Raw genomic sequence first — 15,105 nt, forward strand, 5'->3', positions numbered from 1 at the left:
ACATCCTTATTGCTGCTTGGTGTGGGATCTGTCTAGAAGTCGCTTTAAAATCAAAACTGTCTGTTGTGTGAATAGAAAAATCTGTGTTCTAATGAATTTGCTTGTGTTTTTTTTTTTTAATTAATCTGCCATTAGATTGCACTTAAATCATTTCAGTTCTCTAAAAAAGAACTGCATTGGTTGCTGGCTCCTCCAATCTGTAGCACAGATGATGGTCGTGATGCCCGTTGGAGTTTTTGAATGCTAACAGAGCAGATTGGCTGTGGATCGCGTCCATCTCGTTTTTCCTGTTGAATGCATTTGGAAGCCATGAATGGGTCTGAGTGACTGCTTTGGCTAATTCCAGCTTTAAAAACAAAGATTGCTCATTAAGATGGAGCGAGTTCTGTTTCCTCTGTGCCTGTATATCATCTCTGTGTATTTGATGTGTGTTAATTTAGTATTTTGTTTGGAGAACGCTTGGCTACTTGCCATTAAACCAGGAATTGGCAAAACCATGTCATGATGAGATCAGCCGTTAATAACCCTTTCTTTTGTATGCTCTGAAGTTGAGTAGCCTCGTCATTTTGAGGGCTGGGGGAGGATCATTTTCTTATCTGAAAACTGAAACTGAAAACTTTTCTGAAACACTGATAGCAGTGATTTTAGCAAAACTGAATGCATCGATGTTTTAACCATTAAAAACAATTGCAACTGTTCCCCAGGGTTTTAAGGAAGCATTGGCACAGCATTGCTTAATACAGGTGTGCAGGACAGCAGGATTCTCCCTGATTCTCTGTGAGGTTTGGGCAGTTTGGGTTGGGTTGGTTTGGTTTGATGTTTCAGAGCGTTTCTTGCTTAAAAAGAGCTGCAAAATTGCCCTCTAATTCATTTCTTTCCCTCAGTTTTATGTCTGTGTGAAACAATACAATTATTTTCAACCCTGCAGTCTTCTCCACGCCAACCTTTTTTTTTTTCTTGCAGAGGAGGAGGAAAAAATAAAACTCAGTATTAAGAAGTGAAGGTTGTTACCTCTGGGCCTTATTTTGTGGCTTCCAAAGAATATTATAGAAGTAAAACTCAATGAAGTGCTCACACTATGATGGGGTTGGAACCAGGCTGAGCTGCGTTGCAGTTCTTGCCCACTGTCAGGAGTTTGTTTCCTTCACAAGCAGGCTGGGATCCCATGTGAGCACGGCTGGCTGCCAGGAGGGGAAAGTGCAGAGCGAGTCCTGTTAGAAATCTGGAGTACAGTTCATTTTGATGGTAGTTCTTGCATTGAAAGTAACTGGAGTGTTTGACTTTGTACATAAACAAAGATGGTTATGTTGCACAACTGAGCAATTGTGGAGAAGTTTTTGTGGAAGGGAAGAGTTGCATCTCCTAAGCTTTCTGACATTGTATTTCATTGCGTTAAATGTTAGGGCTGGCTAAGCTGACCTTTAAGAATGGGCTTAATGAAGGCAGGTGCAGTTGTACTGAAATTATTTCATCAGTGTAACTTTTCCTTGTACAGAAAGAAAAGATCAGACAGTGCTCTCTAAAACTTCCTCCTGGAAAATGTTAAATTATGGGGTTTTTATTAAATAATGGGGAAAGCTGTTTGGTCCAGTGCCTGCTTTCAGGGCTCCATAGGGTGAGCTGCAGGCTCCCTGTGTATCACAGCATGCTGCTCGACTCGTCCTTTGACAGCTGGGTCTGTTTGAGTAATGTGAGGAAAGGGTGAGTTCAGCAGTGCTGATAATCCCAAGTGTTTCTATGCTGAAGCTCTCTCCTCCTCACCCTGCCTGCCTGGTCCACATTGGCTTCACTTTATATCTGATAACACTTGTTCTGCTTTTGACAACTGGATCTTGACAAAATCTGGGCGTTTCTCTATAGAAACTTGCTTGTGTGTGTGTAGCTTTGCGGGAAAGTTCATTGACGTTAGATAGCACAGAGCTATTAATAGAGTTGGCTGTAACCTATTAAAAGGATTTCTATTAATACTCACAGCGGTTGCTCTGTATTCATAACTGTAGCAGTTCTGCTTTGTGCTTTTAATCTTCCAGCTCAAATCAGAAAAGCACTGAATTAATACATAACCTTTATCCTCCTCAAGCTACAGGTCTGACCTGTGAATCTCACCCAGCTGTCAACATGTAATTTCCTCCCCATTCCTCAGACTCTCTCCATGGAGCCACCCATCTTCTGGGCTGCCTTTTTTGGTACCTCTCTGCTACTTTTAGCACTTTATTCTCTTTCCAAACATGGTGAGATTTTGGCTTAATTTTTGGGTCACTGCATTACATCACGTGCATCTTTCTGTAGAAGTGAATTGGTAGAAGACTATTTGTATTTCATTCACATGTATTCTGGGGCTGATCAAAGCCATAACTACAGCTCAAGGTGGTGCCCTTTGTCAGTTAATGTAAGTGATGCTCTCCTCAGAGTATATGAATGGGCACACACAGTTTATATGCACGTGATGTCTGTTTAGTTCTAGGTCTCCTACGTGCACAGCATTCTTCTATCCCAATCTTAAGTAGTCACAAACCTTACTGCCCACTTCTTATCAAAGGGTACTTATAAAGTAAATCATGTTTCACGTCCTCCAGAGAAAAGAGATGGCAGGCATCATTTTCATTCCACTTAACAAGTTATAACATGGAATTAACCCACTGGAGTCTAGGTCATTCTTTATGAACTCGTGTGAAGGAGGAACCAAGAGCACAGCTATGGAGCTGGGGATAGGTGTGAGGCTGGTCGGGTCAGCTGTGCCAGCAGCCATGGGGAGCTGGCTGCCAGGAGCAGGGAGCCCATCTGCACTGTTACAGGTTACCTGGGAGCTTAGGCTAATTGCATCCTGCCTTTATTAAAGCTTTTTGGCTAGCCAGATACATTGGTAGGAATAATATCAATGCTGTCCTGTCCTGCCTTTTTAGACTTGTCTTTCAATATAAGGAGAGTTATTTTCCCGCATAAACAGTCATTTTAGCTCAGAGGAAAAGGCACAGTGACTTTCTGTTGTCAGGTTTTTGTTTAAGGTGGTAGGGCCGACTCCGAGCTGTGTATGAAACCCAAGCTGTTATCAATGCTCATTGAGATACCTAATAACAACAAGTGTTCACAAACAGAGACAAATTGAGCTGGTTTCAGCTGTCAGCTTGCCCTGTGTACTCTGTGTTCTTGTGAATTGAGTATCTGTAAGAAATGCTGGGGGCAGATGAGGATAAGCAAATGCATGGTGGCAAGTGTAAATAGCAAAATGAGTTCTGAAGCAAGTGGTTGGGGAGGGACCCAACTGTAAACTATTAAGGCTCTGATAATTTCAAAAGGACAACAGGAAGAGCCACGTTTGACCTGTCTTCTCACTTAAGCTCTGTGGAAATGCAAATCTACGTTTGTTATTTGTGAAAGCACTGTATAAATTGTTACTCTGTGCCTTTCCATATATCAACTAAATCTGCTTTCACTCAAGGAAGCTCCTGTCTATTTCATCTTCCCCTTACCCCAAACACAGAGAAGGATCAATCAGCACAACTCGTGCAGTAAATCATGCCAGGTTGATGTGAAGCTGTGCTTGAGACTCTTGCTTTGCCCAAGGTTGTGCTGTGTATGGGCAGCACTGGCAGGGCAGATCAGTGAGATGGAACAGGTGGTGCCACGGGCCTGCTGCCAGATCTGAGCACCTCTGAGCTGTAGAGTTATTTCAGACAAACCAAACTAGTCCTGTGTGCTGAATGCCTGCTTCATGCTGGAGCACCCAGCTGTTTGCCTGCACTGTGCTGTCAGGATTAGGCCTTTTAGGTGAAAGAAGTTCCATTTGTGTGCTCCAACTCTGTCGTATCCAATGTGCAAGTCAGGAAACTCGCTTCAAAAGCACCAACCTCATCAGAGTCAAGTCGCTGCTTGAAGTGCTGCTGCTTGGACTTCCCACGTTAATTTATTTGCATGGTAAAGTAATACATTACGTATCATCTGATTACTTTGTGATGTTCTGGGATTTTCACACACCGTAAGAAAAGTATTTGCATTAAAAAGATTGGTTTTGCAAAAATAGTTTCTGCAGCAGCTGTTTGTATTCTGGGAAGCATCCATTTCAAATTCAGATTGCACAGTAAAATCTATTGAGCTCTGCTTTATTGCTTGTTCCAGGGGCTCCTGGGGGCAGGGTCCTCTTTAGGTAACACTTCATACCTTGTCAGTTTTCTTTCTTTTCTTTTTCTCTTTTTAATCTCTCTCAAAAACAAAAAAGAGGGGAGGGGAAATAAAAGGGAACCCAACCTCAGGGATATTAAAGTAACTGCTGTTCCAGCTCTGTGTATCCCTGAGGAAGCAGACTCCAATGAATGCTGGCCTAGAGCAGTTGTGTTGTGATACTTTGGTTCACCACGCTGAGCAGCTGTAGGACCCGGGCTTCTGCTGCACAGCGTCCTGTAACGACAGGCTCTGCTCCATTACGTAACTGAATGTTTCCTTTCATTGCAAGTACAAGTATTCTGCTTTAGGCTAAACTTCTGTTTTAGTAAATGCATGTCTTATTGATTCTTCTGCTTAATCTGTTTGTATTTGCCTTGCTCTGCTATTGCATGCTCTGTCTTCTTTGTGAGTTCTTATGAAGCTTCTGAGAGAATCAAGTGTACGAGTGTGGATTTGGTTTCTGGGATAATGGAGTGAAGCTTACTTATGTGTATATTTGCCTTTGTGGGATAAAACAGCAAGCAAAAAATGAAATAAAAAATAGACAAAGTGTTACCTTGTGACTTAGAATGCATCATGATTTTTGTTATTTGCAGTGAGTAATGGGAAAGAAGCTTCTTGTCGTAAGTGGTTTCATCTCTTCAATTGGTGCTAAAAGTGCTGTGTCTGAGGCTGCACAACGCTTGTTCTGCCTCAGCTGCAGACTTGGTTTCCATGGTAGTTGTTTCTTTCTGTGGTTTGCTTTCTGTTGTTAAACCTATAACAGGAATTGCTCTTTGTGCTCCCAAGTTATCTGGGTAATACTGCGTATCTTGTGGAACTTGCTCCATAACCCTGGATAAACTGCTCTTAATTGAAGGGCATGCTCGTTTCTAGGGGGGTTTCTCTTGAATTCTAACTTTCTTGTTCTTATTTTGTTTTAGTTCAAGTTATTCTTCAGATGCTTTGGATTTTGAAATCGAACACAAAATAGATCCAGTGTTTGATTCACCAAGAATGTCACGGCGTAGTTTACGGTTAGCTGCTGCAGGATTTAATAAACCAGATAGTGCCCGAAATGATCTCCTTCATGACAGCCCTTACACCGGGAATGTGACGTTCAGGGAACAGTCTAAGTAAGCATTTTCTATCCTCACAAGATAATCTCTTGGTTGGAGTCTTGAGGATTCTTGTTTGAACACGATAATGTGAAAATGGATTCCTTGCTGTTTTATTTCTTGTCCTCAGTGTTTAGCACCATAACTTAGTGTATGTGCTTTGCAGTGAGTACTTTGCAATAAGTTCTGTGTAGATGCATAGAAGTAAGAATTTTCTCTGGAACCTGATTGTGACTGCCTGGTTATGTCGGTGTTGAGAAAGTTTGTCTTTTTATTGCCCTTTTTTAAAGTGAGAGAAACAGAAACTTGTATCTGTTAGTGCTGTGTCTTTCTGTTTTCTCATGGCTTTGTTTCCTAGGATGGTGAAGCAGCGCAAAAGCATAAACAAACAGTCTGGCAGCATGAGAGATGTGCCAAGGAAAAATCTGTCCAGCTCTCCCGTCTTTAACCAAAGCAGTTTCCTCAGCCGTGCCAGTGATACGTCAATGGTATCCACCGTGCTGGATGAATCTTCGATTCGAGAGCAGACAGAAGTTGATCATTTCTGGGGTAGGTCATGAATGCTATTGGCCATATTGGTCTGTGAAGACTGCTTATAGTTTGTGTGTGAATGTGTTTGCATTTCCCTCTCTCACTTACCTGTTTTCCCATAACGCCCCCTATATGTAACTCTACTTGCGTCTGCTTTGCTAAGATGCCTGCTGGAAATTCACACTCCATTGTGTGAACTTGATTTTGTTAATCCGGTCAACATAGCTCATGTTGCAAAGTGAAGTTATTTTTCTGTCTTTATTGCTTCAAAGTGTTAATTCTATCAACATCTACGTTTGTGAAATTTCTCTTGAAAAGCTGAAGGAAAAGCGTATTTGTTTGTTTCAGGCAGAAATGTGCTTGGACTTAAAGTACCTTAATCTGAAAGTGTGAAGTTAGTGATACCTCAAGTTTTCCTGGGAGGTTTTTGTGTATGATTGATTTGGAGTTTTACCTAAATATGTATCAGCATCCTTTTCTGGAGTCAACCTCTTCATCTGAAGAGAAAATGTGAAATTCACTTTCATAAAGTGCTGTGTAAGAGATCAGAAACTTACTGTAGCTCCCAGTTCAGACTGCTTGGTTCTAGCCAGTATGTTTGTGACTGTCCCAGGGTGAGAATGTGAAGAATTGTTTCAATCTTAGTAGAAAGCATAGGTTACTCCTCTGTGCTAGCACTATATTTTTAAGATTCTGTTTCAGAAGTAGTTACTAAGCAAGAAAAACAGTGTAAGCTTGTAATCAGCTGCTTTGAATTGAAATGGAAGCTAAGAGAAAGTATAATTGTCATCCATACTTGGCTGCTTCTGTGACAGGACACTTGTCATAAACTGTTAGGCTACTACAGTAGTACATGGATATATGGATCTTGTCATGTCATGTGGTGTGAAAAATGTTAGATCTTAAGGGACTTTTCTTTGCAGTCTTAAGTTAGCAGGACCCCTGCTATGAGTTGACGCCACACATTGTAATTGCTCATGGGGCTTTTCCTTATCTTTGTGAACAATTTTTTTTTTTCTTTCTTCTTTGAAGGTCTTGATGATGATGGTGACCCTAAAGGTAACTGCACTTTTCTTTTGCTTCTCCATGAGTTCTGTTTAATGGTAATTAGTGATGTTAATAATTCTTGTTCTGCTCTTGGTTTGCTAGGTAGTGATGCCACGCTTTTGCAGAAAAATGGCGATATAGCAACAGCAGAAACGCAGACAACAATGATAAATGGGTACACGTGCAGTGACTGCAGCATGCTTTCTGAACGGAAGGAGGTTCTTACAGCATACTCTGCTTCTTCTGTGCCATCTTCCAGAATTTACTCCAGGGACAGGAGCCAGAAACACGCATCTAGTAAGTAATGTTCTCTTGTGCTTTCCCTGTGCAGCAGAATAGTGTGTGGTTTAGTTGGTACATTTTCTGTGTAGTGCTAATTAAGTAATTTTCCTACCTATTAATAATGAAATTCTTGTGGTTCTTTTTATGAAATACCTTTTACGTGTCAGTTGAACCTCCTAGTATCATAATAGATTATATGCTTAAACTGACACAGAACACAATGTGCTGTTCATCCAGCACAGGCATTTAGGCATCTCTTGAACTGTTATTGGACCTGCATTTGTCTCTCCATGGATTTTCAGATAGGAACTTTTTCAATGTGGTCCCAATCTCTTATGTGATTTGAATTCTCAAGGTGGAGCAGAATCATTATTTCAGCAGTGCTTCTGTTGGCCAGGAAATTTCTGAGAAAGAACTCTTCTCATTTAACCTTGTAGTGTACTAGTGTTTATTTAGGAGCTGAACCTCAACCACTGCAACCACTACAAGAACTATTCCAAAGGGCAAAACTGTTTTCAAGTAGACTTGCAATGACTACATTCCTGAAACGTGGAACTAAATCTTCTGTAAATAAGGTTCTGCCTTTCCAACGTGATCTCCATTCTCTGCAGAGTTGGCCTCATGTCTCGGCTGCATCTGCCTGCCTCTTGCATAGCAGATTGCATATTGAATTTCTTGATGGCTGGTAGTCCTCAGTGATCACTACTTCAGTGGCCTGGTATTTAAAAATAAATAAACAGCCACTTTTAGGACTCCATAGATGTGTTATTCTTGAATGATGTGTATTTCATTTAGCTATAAATCTTTGAATTTTGGACCACGTGGTGCAACTTCAAATACTTGAAGCGACTTTTCCTTTTTGGAGATTGTACGGCATAGGTAGGAGTTCTGTTGTCTTGACATAATGAGCTGCTTAGCAACACCGTATAAAAGCTGTTCTGTGTTCCAGAGGGTGTATTCACCAAGGAGAACCTGAAAAATGAACTCACCTTCACATGTTCTTCTGAACTTGAATCTGATGTTTGGGTGAAATGGGTGCTGGGATGGAGGAGCCCAATATCATGGCAGGCTTCTGGAGTGTGGCAGCAGCAAAAGCAGCAGCATGGAGGGCTTCGTTTCTGCTGCTCTAAAGGGGAAGCGTCTGAGACAGACCATTGCAGTAACTTTCTTCTTCCAGTGTAAAGGGGAGGAGAAGATGAAAAGTTATCTCCTTTTCAGACCAAAATTGTTTGGAGCTTTGACATCGCAAAATCAGTATCAGAAAACCTTAGTTATGTAAGCAAGGATTTCATTCGTATTCACTGGAGTTCTTAATTCTCACTAAGAAAAGGTTCTCTTGTCTTGAAGACAGACAACACTGGCATTTTTGACAGGTTGCATAGTTCATGCAAAAACATTGGCCTGTAATACCAAATGCATCTAGTCTTCTTTGTTCGTGCTTGCTGGACTTACATACTCCTGGCTAAACTAAAGCTTTCGATGCTTTGTTCTCACTTCTCTGCAAGCAACAGCTCGTGGGCAAGTAGAGGTGCACTTTTTGCAGGTAAATAATTTGTGTTCACACTTCTTTTTCAATAGGGGGCACCTATTTCTACATGAGTAAGATTCTGCGATTGGTCAAACATACTGCAGCATCTCTTGCATCACTATTAGTGCAACTCTTTCAAATGGTTTTGCTGAAGCAGAGTTATGAATCTAAAGGTACCTTTTCAGTTGTCTTTCTTGGTTTCCACACAAAACCAGTGTGTGTTTTTTGTTGTGTTTTTCTTCTTATGGACTTCTATGGCACTGTGGTGTTTATCTATAGTCCGGGCTGGCTCCTACTCTTCTATCTTTTTATTATTATTTTTTAACTCTCTCACTTGTACCACACTTTAAATATTTTTCTTCTGTTTTCAAATTATCAGGATCCAGGTATGTGAGAAACATCAATGTTACAGCTAAGATTCATGTGTTGATTTCTTTCTGTTTTTTACTAGGAAATGGCAGAAGTTGCTTTTCAAAACTGTTGTGTCATAGCGTGAAGTCTGAACTTTTTTCTGTCAGCATTTGGGTACCTCCTTTACCCTTCAGTCCAATGCATTCTCCGAGCTTCGTTATATCTGTCTTGCAAAGCTAAAAGTGCAGTTGTTGCTCCGCACGTCTTGTTCTCCTTGAAAAAGTTCAATTCCTCTTCATTTTTCCTTCTACATCATGTGCTTTCTGAGTGAAATCAAGTGCTGTAAGCAGAAAGAAATTGATTTTTTTATGATTGTATGGAACTCTTTTTGATGTTCAGTTCAGTCTGGTCCTTTCTGCCTTAGTGCTTTATAACTCGTAAGTGCTCTCTTCTTAGTTACTGAACATTTCTGTTGGGAACAGCATAAGGATGTGGCTCATTTGACAGACAGGCTGATGGGAATTAGGGATTCAGGGTATCATGAGTTGTTACTTAGGATTTTTTTTAAACTAATTTTACTATTGAAAAGAGAACTTTTTAAAACAAAAAAAACCAACAAAAATACCCCTTTTTTCTTAAAGAGGAAGAAAGCAGGATTACACAAGGTAGGCTCCTTCCAGGATTGTTTTTCTGGTTTCCTTCAGGTAACCTGGCTTCTAATAGCCAAATGAGTTGGTTTAAAATCGAGTGATAGGAAAGGCTTTGAGATTGAGAATTATATTCTACTGATCCTTTCTGGATATATTGCAGCTCACTCAGAGTACTGTGGAAGCATGAATATAATGGAGTTTTACAGAGAGGATAGCCATCTTGATGTAAATGAGGAGTCAATATGTAAGTATAACAATTTGTGTTGCCTTTAGCCTTGGGCTGTATGTTACGTTGTTGCTATGATAGTGGTTTGTGCTTCATGCCTGTGTGGAAGCTTCAGAGTAAATGTTTGTTTTCTAGCCTAAACGCAGAGGATAGAAAAGTGATTCCCTGGCATTCTGTACCATTGTCCCAGACAAGTTTTAGTGTGTTGGAATTTGCTTGTTGTTTTTTTGGCTTGGTAACTGTTAATATGAAGTAGACTTGTTCATGTTGTCTTGTAACGTTCTTGATTTGATCCTGGCTTTGTCCCATTAATCATCTGTTACCACAATCAACAGGTGATGACTGTAAGGGGAAGAAACAACTTGAAATACACACCACAGAGCACATGCAATCCTCCAGGGCTAAAAGGGTAGCAAGGACCATTTCGCACATCTTTTCTTATGCAGGTTGACTTGGACCTTTTTTATTTTGCTTTTATTTTGCATCACTCTGTTAATCATTCATGTTGTTTTGTTGTTTTTATCTGTTGAGTAGACTAAGATGTACAGTGTTCAGGAAATTGATTTACTGAACGTGCTTTTCATTTTGACTTATTGTGCTGGTTCTGGCTCTTGTACAGGCTTGGTAGACTGCTTACATAGTTAAAGTGTGATGAAGGTATACATCTTGTTTGAGAAAGAAAATAAAGATCGTTAGCTTGCTGTGTTCTAGGGAAGTCTGTACTCTCCATAGTGTAGAAAGCTGCCTTAAAGCAAGATACGAGGTATTGAAATGCAGATGATTTCAATAAAGGGTTTTTAACGTTTTATTTTTGTTCTAGTGATAGTCAATTTTTGCAGGACTCTTATATAGTAATAGAACCTTCCCTGTGAGATGAGCGTTCCCTAGCTTGAATGGCAGAGGCATCAAGAATCTGTTGAATGCTCTTTGTTCAGCAAAGGAAAATGATTTGAGACCCTTCCTTCACCTAAATGCTTTGCAAAATATTGGGTTGGTATATCTATAATCCCTCAGATTAACCCAGACATAGCTGCTAATCTAAAAGTGTAGGATTACTTTCTAAGTTGGTATTACATAGTATGTTCTGTAGAGCGAGCAGCCCTAGTTGTAGATACAGTAGCTGTTGGCTTCTGTGGGGTTTCAGTTACTGCATTTTGTCTTAGCGTGCTGCATTTGTTTTGCTTTCAGAGACTCCTACTGAGGGTCATTGGGAGCATTCCATGTAATGAAAACATATTGCTTGCATCCTGCATTCAGTAGTGAATGTCTGTTTATCAACACATCTTAAATATCATTATCAATTTTTTTTCTCTAGAATTTTAAACTTTAATTTTTCCCTTTTTAAACATGACTCTGGATAGTAAACTTGATGTAAAATCTAGAACAAGAACGATGCTTATAAAATGATGTGCTTAAAGCATATTTTAATGGAATTATTTTTTTTCCATTAACTGTTACACTTGGCATGTTTATCTAAATGCCATGCTACAAAATGTGGACTTAGGCTCTTGTGAAGAAGGAAGTGGTTTTCTTACTACACACAGGTTGTTCTCCATTACATCTATTGCTGTACAAGAGAATTCTGTTTCTAAATTTTCTTGCTTTTACTTAGATTCATATTTATTGGTGGTTTATTTTGGTTTTTAATACTGAGAAAAACAAGTCATTGAAAGGTGTGGTTTAATACTGTGCAGAACACATAAAGGTCAGGGGATGATGGAGTCTTTTCTACTGCATGTATTGCGAAGAACCTTAAGCTTTTTAATATGTTGCCACATAGTTAATTTGTTATGATCTAGGTTACTTTGTGCTGCACGTGTTGCGAGCAGTGGGAGCAGCTGGATGGCTTGTGTCCCAGAAGGTGTTGTCTCTACTTTGGCTGGCCATTCTTTCCCCAGGTTACTATCATGGTTTCTGTGTGTTATGTCTGTGTAGGTGGCTTACACTAATTCTGCTGTGCTTAGGCTGTAGCTTTCATAACTTGAGTGCACAAGCTGCTGTGCCTTATTGACCAAAGCATGCTTAGTGAGAGCATACTTTTGCTCACAGATATAGTGGGACATTAACTAGTCTGTTTCTTGGGGGAGTGAGTGTGTTAATAGCCCAGATAAGGGGTGTCAAGAAGAATGGTGTGTTTGGTTTGATATTTGCTTCCTGTCGTGGCATTCCACTTAGTGAACTCATTCTGCTCATCTGTGCATTTCTTGAAACGTGCTGAGGTCGTTAGTGCGTGATAACTTGGACTCAACATTTCCTGCTGAATTTTCAGGAAGATGGCATTGCTGTAACCACTGAGCATTTCATCTCTTTGCATGGCTATTATTTTTGTTGAGTAGCTGAGGTTGTAGTGCTGTCATGCTGTGATATGCGTCTAGATGTAAAACTCTGTGTTGCCTGTGCTCATGCATGTCTCTGCTCTCCAATGTCCTCAATGTCCTGTGCTTGGTTTCCTTGAACATGTGGTGCAGTAACGTCACCTCTTTTGTCTTCTAGGGCGAGCAGCTTCTGGCATCTTCAGGTTGCTTAGAGCTGGCTGGAATCAACTTCTTACTTTGTTGTCTTTGCTGAGGGCATTTATTGTTAGAAGGTCTGTATCAATTACAAATACTTCTGTGTGCAAATTCACAGTTATAATATGAAATATGATAATACTGTTTCTTGCAAACTTTCTTCTCCTTCTCTAGATGCCTTCCAAGGATTTCCAGGCTGTTGCTGTTTCTCATCCCACTGCTGTTTCTACTAGGTATGTGAACTGTACAGGTTTCTTACCCATCAGTGTATGCTTAGTACAGTGTATGCTTACTACTACTGCATTACCAAACAAGTACTTCTAGTTGGACTGTGGGTTCATTCAGAAGATACAGAAGATAAAAAGGTCAAGTTTTGGTTTGTGAACAGTTTGTGAATGCTTTCAAAGTACTGGTGAGTCAGCAGGCTCTTGTCTCATGAAAGGAATAACTTTAATTTCATGGAGCTTTTCAGACATAGCAAGTAATTGTAAAAACACTGAAGTCTTTTTTTTGTTATTCCTTTTCATAGGAGCAGCATTGAGCTCATGAAGAGTAGGCTTTTGATTGTTGTCAAGCTGATTGCTTTTGGTTGCTGCCAGTCTCCATGAAAGTGCATTCATGGCTTCTTATTAATACATCCCAAAGCATTCTTTTTCTACGTACTTAAGTTGCTTGGAGTACCACTATCTTACACAGATTAGCTGGCAATGTTCCAGGCCAGTTGTCTTCTTTAAAAGAAACTCCTATTTAAAGTATTTACTGAAGATATTGAGCTCTTTTTGAGAAGCGTTTTCATGTCTTTTTATATCATAAAAAACCTTCTTTCAGAAACGTAAGGAGTTGTATGTTATGTGGAATATTGACAGCAACATTACAAAACCATGACAGGAGGATAAGAAAGCAAGAAGTTATTCTGTGTAGGAAATGCTGTTTCTTCTCACTAAAATATTGCAGAAATAAGTATAATGTTTATCAAATTCTGTGTTTTCATAAGCTTTCTCCAACTTCTTTTTGACATTATGCAATGCGGTATGAGGTAAATAGGGTGTAGTGCAAAAATACTTTCCAGTATGGTAAAAGTTGTTAGTATGGCCTGTCTTATTCAGCAGATGAAATCCGTGTCCCAGGGAAGCAGTAGTATAAGATTAAGAATGCATCATATATAAGCAGAAGTCACCTGTAAGTGGTACTGGTCAATGCTGCCGAATGCTCCTGGGTGATTGACTTAATAGTTCTGAAGTATTTAACTCTTACTCCAGCTGGAGTAGTGTTTACTGTGTGGCAAAATATAAGATAACTTCTGTCTGTAAATAGAAACACAATTTGTAGATTGAACTCCCTTTTTGTTTTTGTTTTTCCTTGCTCAAGGTTTATGGTTCTGGGGGTTTGACAGATTTATTGCACTGTTGCCTCTGTTGAACCGGACAAGAATTGATAAAGTCCAGAGCATAGATGACCATACTTATATTCCTACTCTACAGCCTGATTCTTCTCATTCTGTACAGCCTCCAGAGGTAAGGGAGAACAGTTTAAGCAAGAATTTCCTCTTAAGACCTCTTAACTCCCCTCTCTTTGGCATTTTACAATCACCACTTGACACCCAAGAGTAATAAAAATTATTTTAATAAATTAAAAAAATAAATCTTTACACCTTAGGATACTATAAATATATTTGATTCTACTCGGATAAGTGAACTGGAGAAGCAGATGGCCTTCGTGTCTGACAGATGCCATCATCACGATGAGGAACATAGCAAAGTGCTGCTTCTACTCCATAACCTTCAAGATCGGGTTGCCCAGATGGGTGACAGAAATGAAATATTGAAGCTAATAAGAAACGTGATGGATCAGCATCTTAAAGATAAGAGACTGGAGGAAAAGGTAAAGATAAGTCGATTATTAAGGCTGATCAAAGCACTGTTTTATTAATGCAGTTTATTAGTGATGTGACTGTGGCGCAAGTGGTAGAAGTGCCGCTCTGCTACACAGAGGCTCGAATCCCGGGGGTTGGACTCGATGATCTCTAAGGTCCCTTCCAACCTGCACGAGACTATGATACTATGACTTCTTAAGATCATCTTTTTGGTGTGGAATTGACTTATCCTGTCATTTATTGTGTAAGCACTTACTTAAGCACTCTTGAAAGTTGTGGTCACAGAATGAAAGAAGTGCTGTGTTTTAGCAAATCCCCATTACGCTATTTGTACTCAAAGTACGTTGCTTTTTTCTTTCCTGTTTTTAAGACTGACTTCTTGGCTTTACATCAAGAGCACAACTTGCGCATCAAAACATTGGAAGATCTTCTTAGAAAACTCTCTGCTGAATCTAAGGTATTGAAAGTTAGCTTTTCTAACTAGATATTATGGTGATGTTCTGATGACATATACAACGAACAATTTATTTTCCTCTATCCCCAAACCTGGTTTACTGCACTCTATCCTTGAACTTTTGTTCTGTTCTCACTGCTAGTGTTTTCTTTTTCTCCATTCTTGGCAGTGTTTTCAGTTCAAAGGTTAAAAATTATTCTCTTGACCAGGAAGATGGATGCTATTTGGGATAAAATCATACTATACGGAGGCACAAATGTAAATGAAGTAGGAATGCAGCCTCGTATAGCTGGTGCTAGAACGTCTCACTTTCTCACTTGACGTTTTTTATTCTCTGTCACTTGCATTATTGTGTTAAACCAAGCTTCTATTCCTGATTTTAGGACATTCAGAAG

At 39.8% G+C, this 15,105-nt stretch overlaps 1 protein-coding gene across 26 annotated transcripts in view; it reads left to right on the top strand.

The window, feature by feature from the left end:
- The window catches only part of SUN1 (Sad1 and UNC84 domain containing 1), a 37,700-nt gene that overhangs the window by 15,995 nt on the left and 6,600 nt on the right, over nucleotides 1–15,105 (top strand). For 4 of the 26 annotated variants that reach the window (XM_015876504.3, XM_015876502.3, XM_015876503.3 and 1 more), the window contains 14 exons: nucleotides 5,085–5,276; nucleotides 5,617–5,807; nucleotides 6,822–6,848; nucleotides 6,939–7,133; nucleotides 8,697–8,819; nucleotides 9,808–9,891; nucleotides 10,209–10,319; nucleotides 11,673–11,771; nucleotides 12,367–12,460; nucleotides 12,558–12,616; nucleotides 13,752–13,897; nucleotides 14,040–14,264; nucleotides 14,627–14,713; nucleotides 15,094–15,105. The exon at nucleotides 15,094–15,105 is cut by the window's right edge and continues 32 nt beyond it. In XM_015876504.3, coding sequence (XP_015731990.2) covers nucleotides 5,085–5,276; nucleotides 5,617–5,807; nucleotides 6,822–6,848; nucleotides 6,939–7,133; nucleotides 8,697–8,819; nucleotides 9,808–9,891; nucleotides 10,209–10,319; nucleotides 11,673–11,771; nucleotides 12,367–12,460; nucleotides 12,558–12,616; nucleotides 13,752–13,897; nucleotides 14,040–14,264; nucleotides 14,627–14,713; nucleotides 15,094–15,105 — 1,645 coding nt within the window. Of the gene's footprint in view, nucleotides 1–5,084; nucleotides 5,277–5,616; nucleotides 5,808–6,821; nucleotides 6,849–6,938; nucleotides 7,134–8,407; nucleotides 8,662–8,696; nucleotides 8,820–9,807; nucleotides 9,892–10,208; nucleotides 10,864–11,672; nucleotides 11,772–12,366; nucleotides 12,461–12,557; nucleotides 12,617–13,751; nucleotides 13,898–14,039; nucleotides 14,265–14,626; nucleotides 14,714–15,093 lie in introns of those variants that run through there. The other 22 variants (XM_085513829.1, XM_015876507.3, XM_085513830.1 and 19 more) reach the window with 13 other exon arrangements.

The sequence above is a fragment of the Coturnix japonica genome, chromosome 13 (assembly GCF_054131305.1).
Source record: "Coturnix japonica strain WE chromosome 13, WE-NBRP24, whole genome shotgun sequence".
In the NCBI taxonomy this organism is placed as follows: Eukaryota; Metazoa; Chordata; class Aves; order Galliformes; family Phasianidae; genus Coturnix; species Coturnix japonica.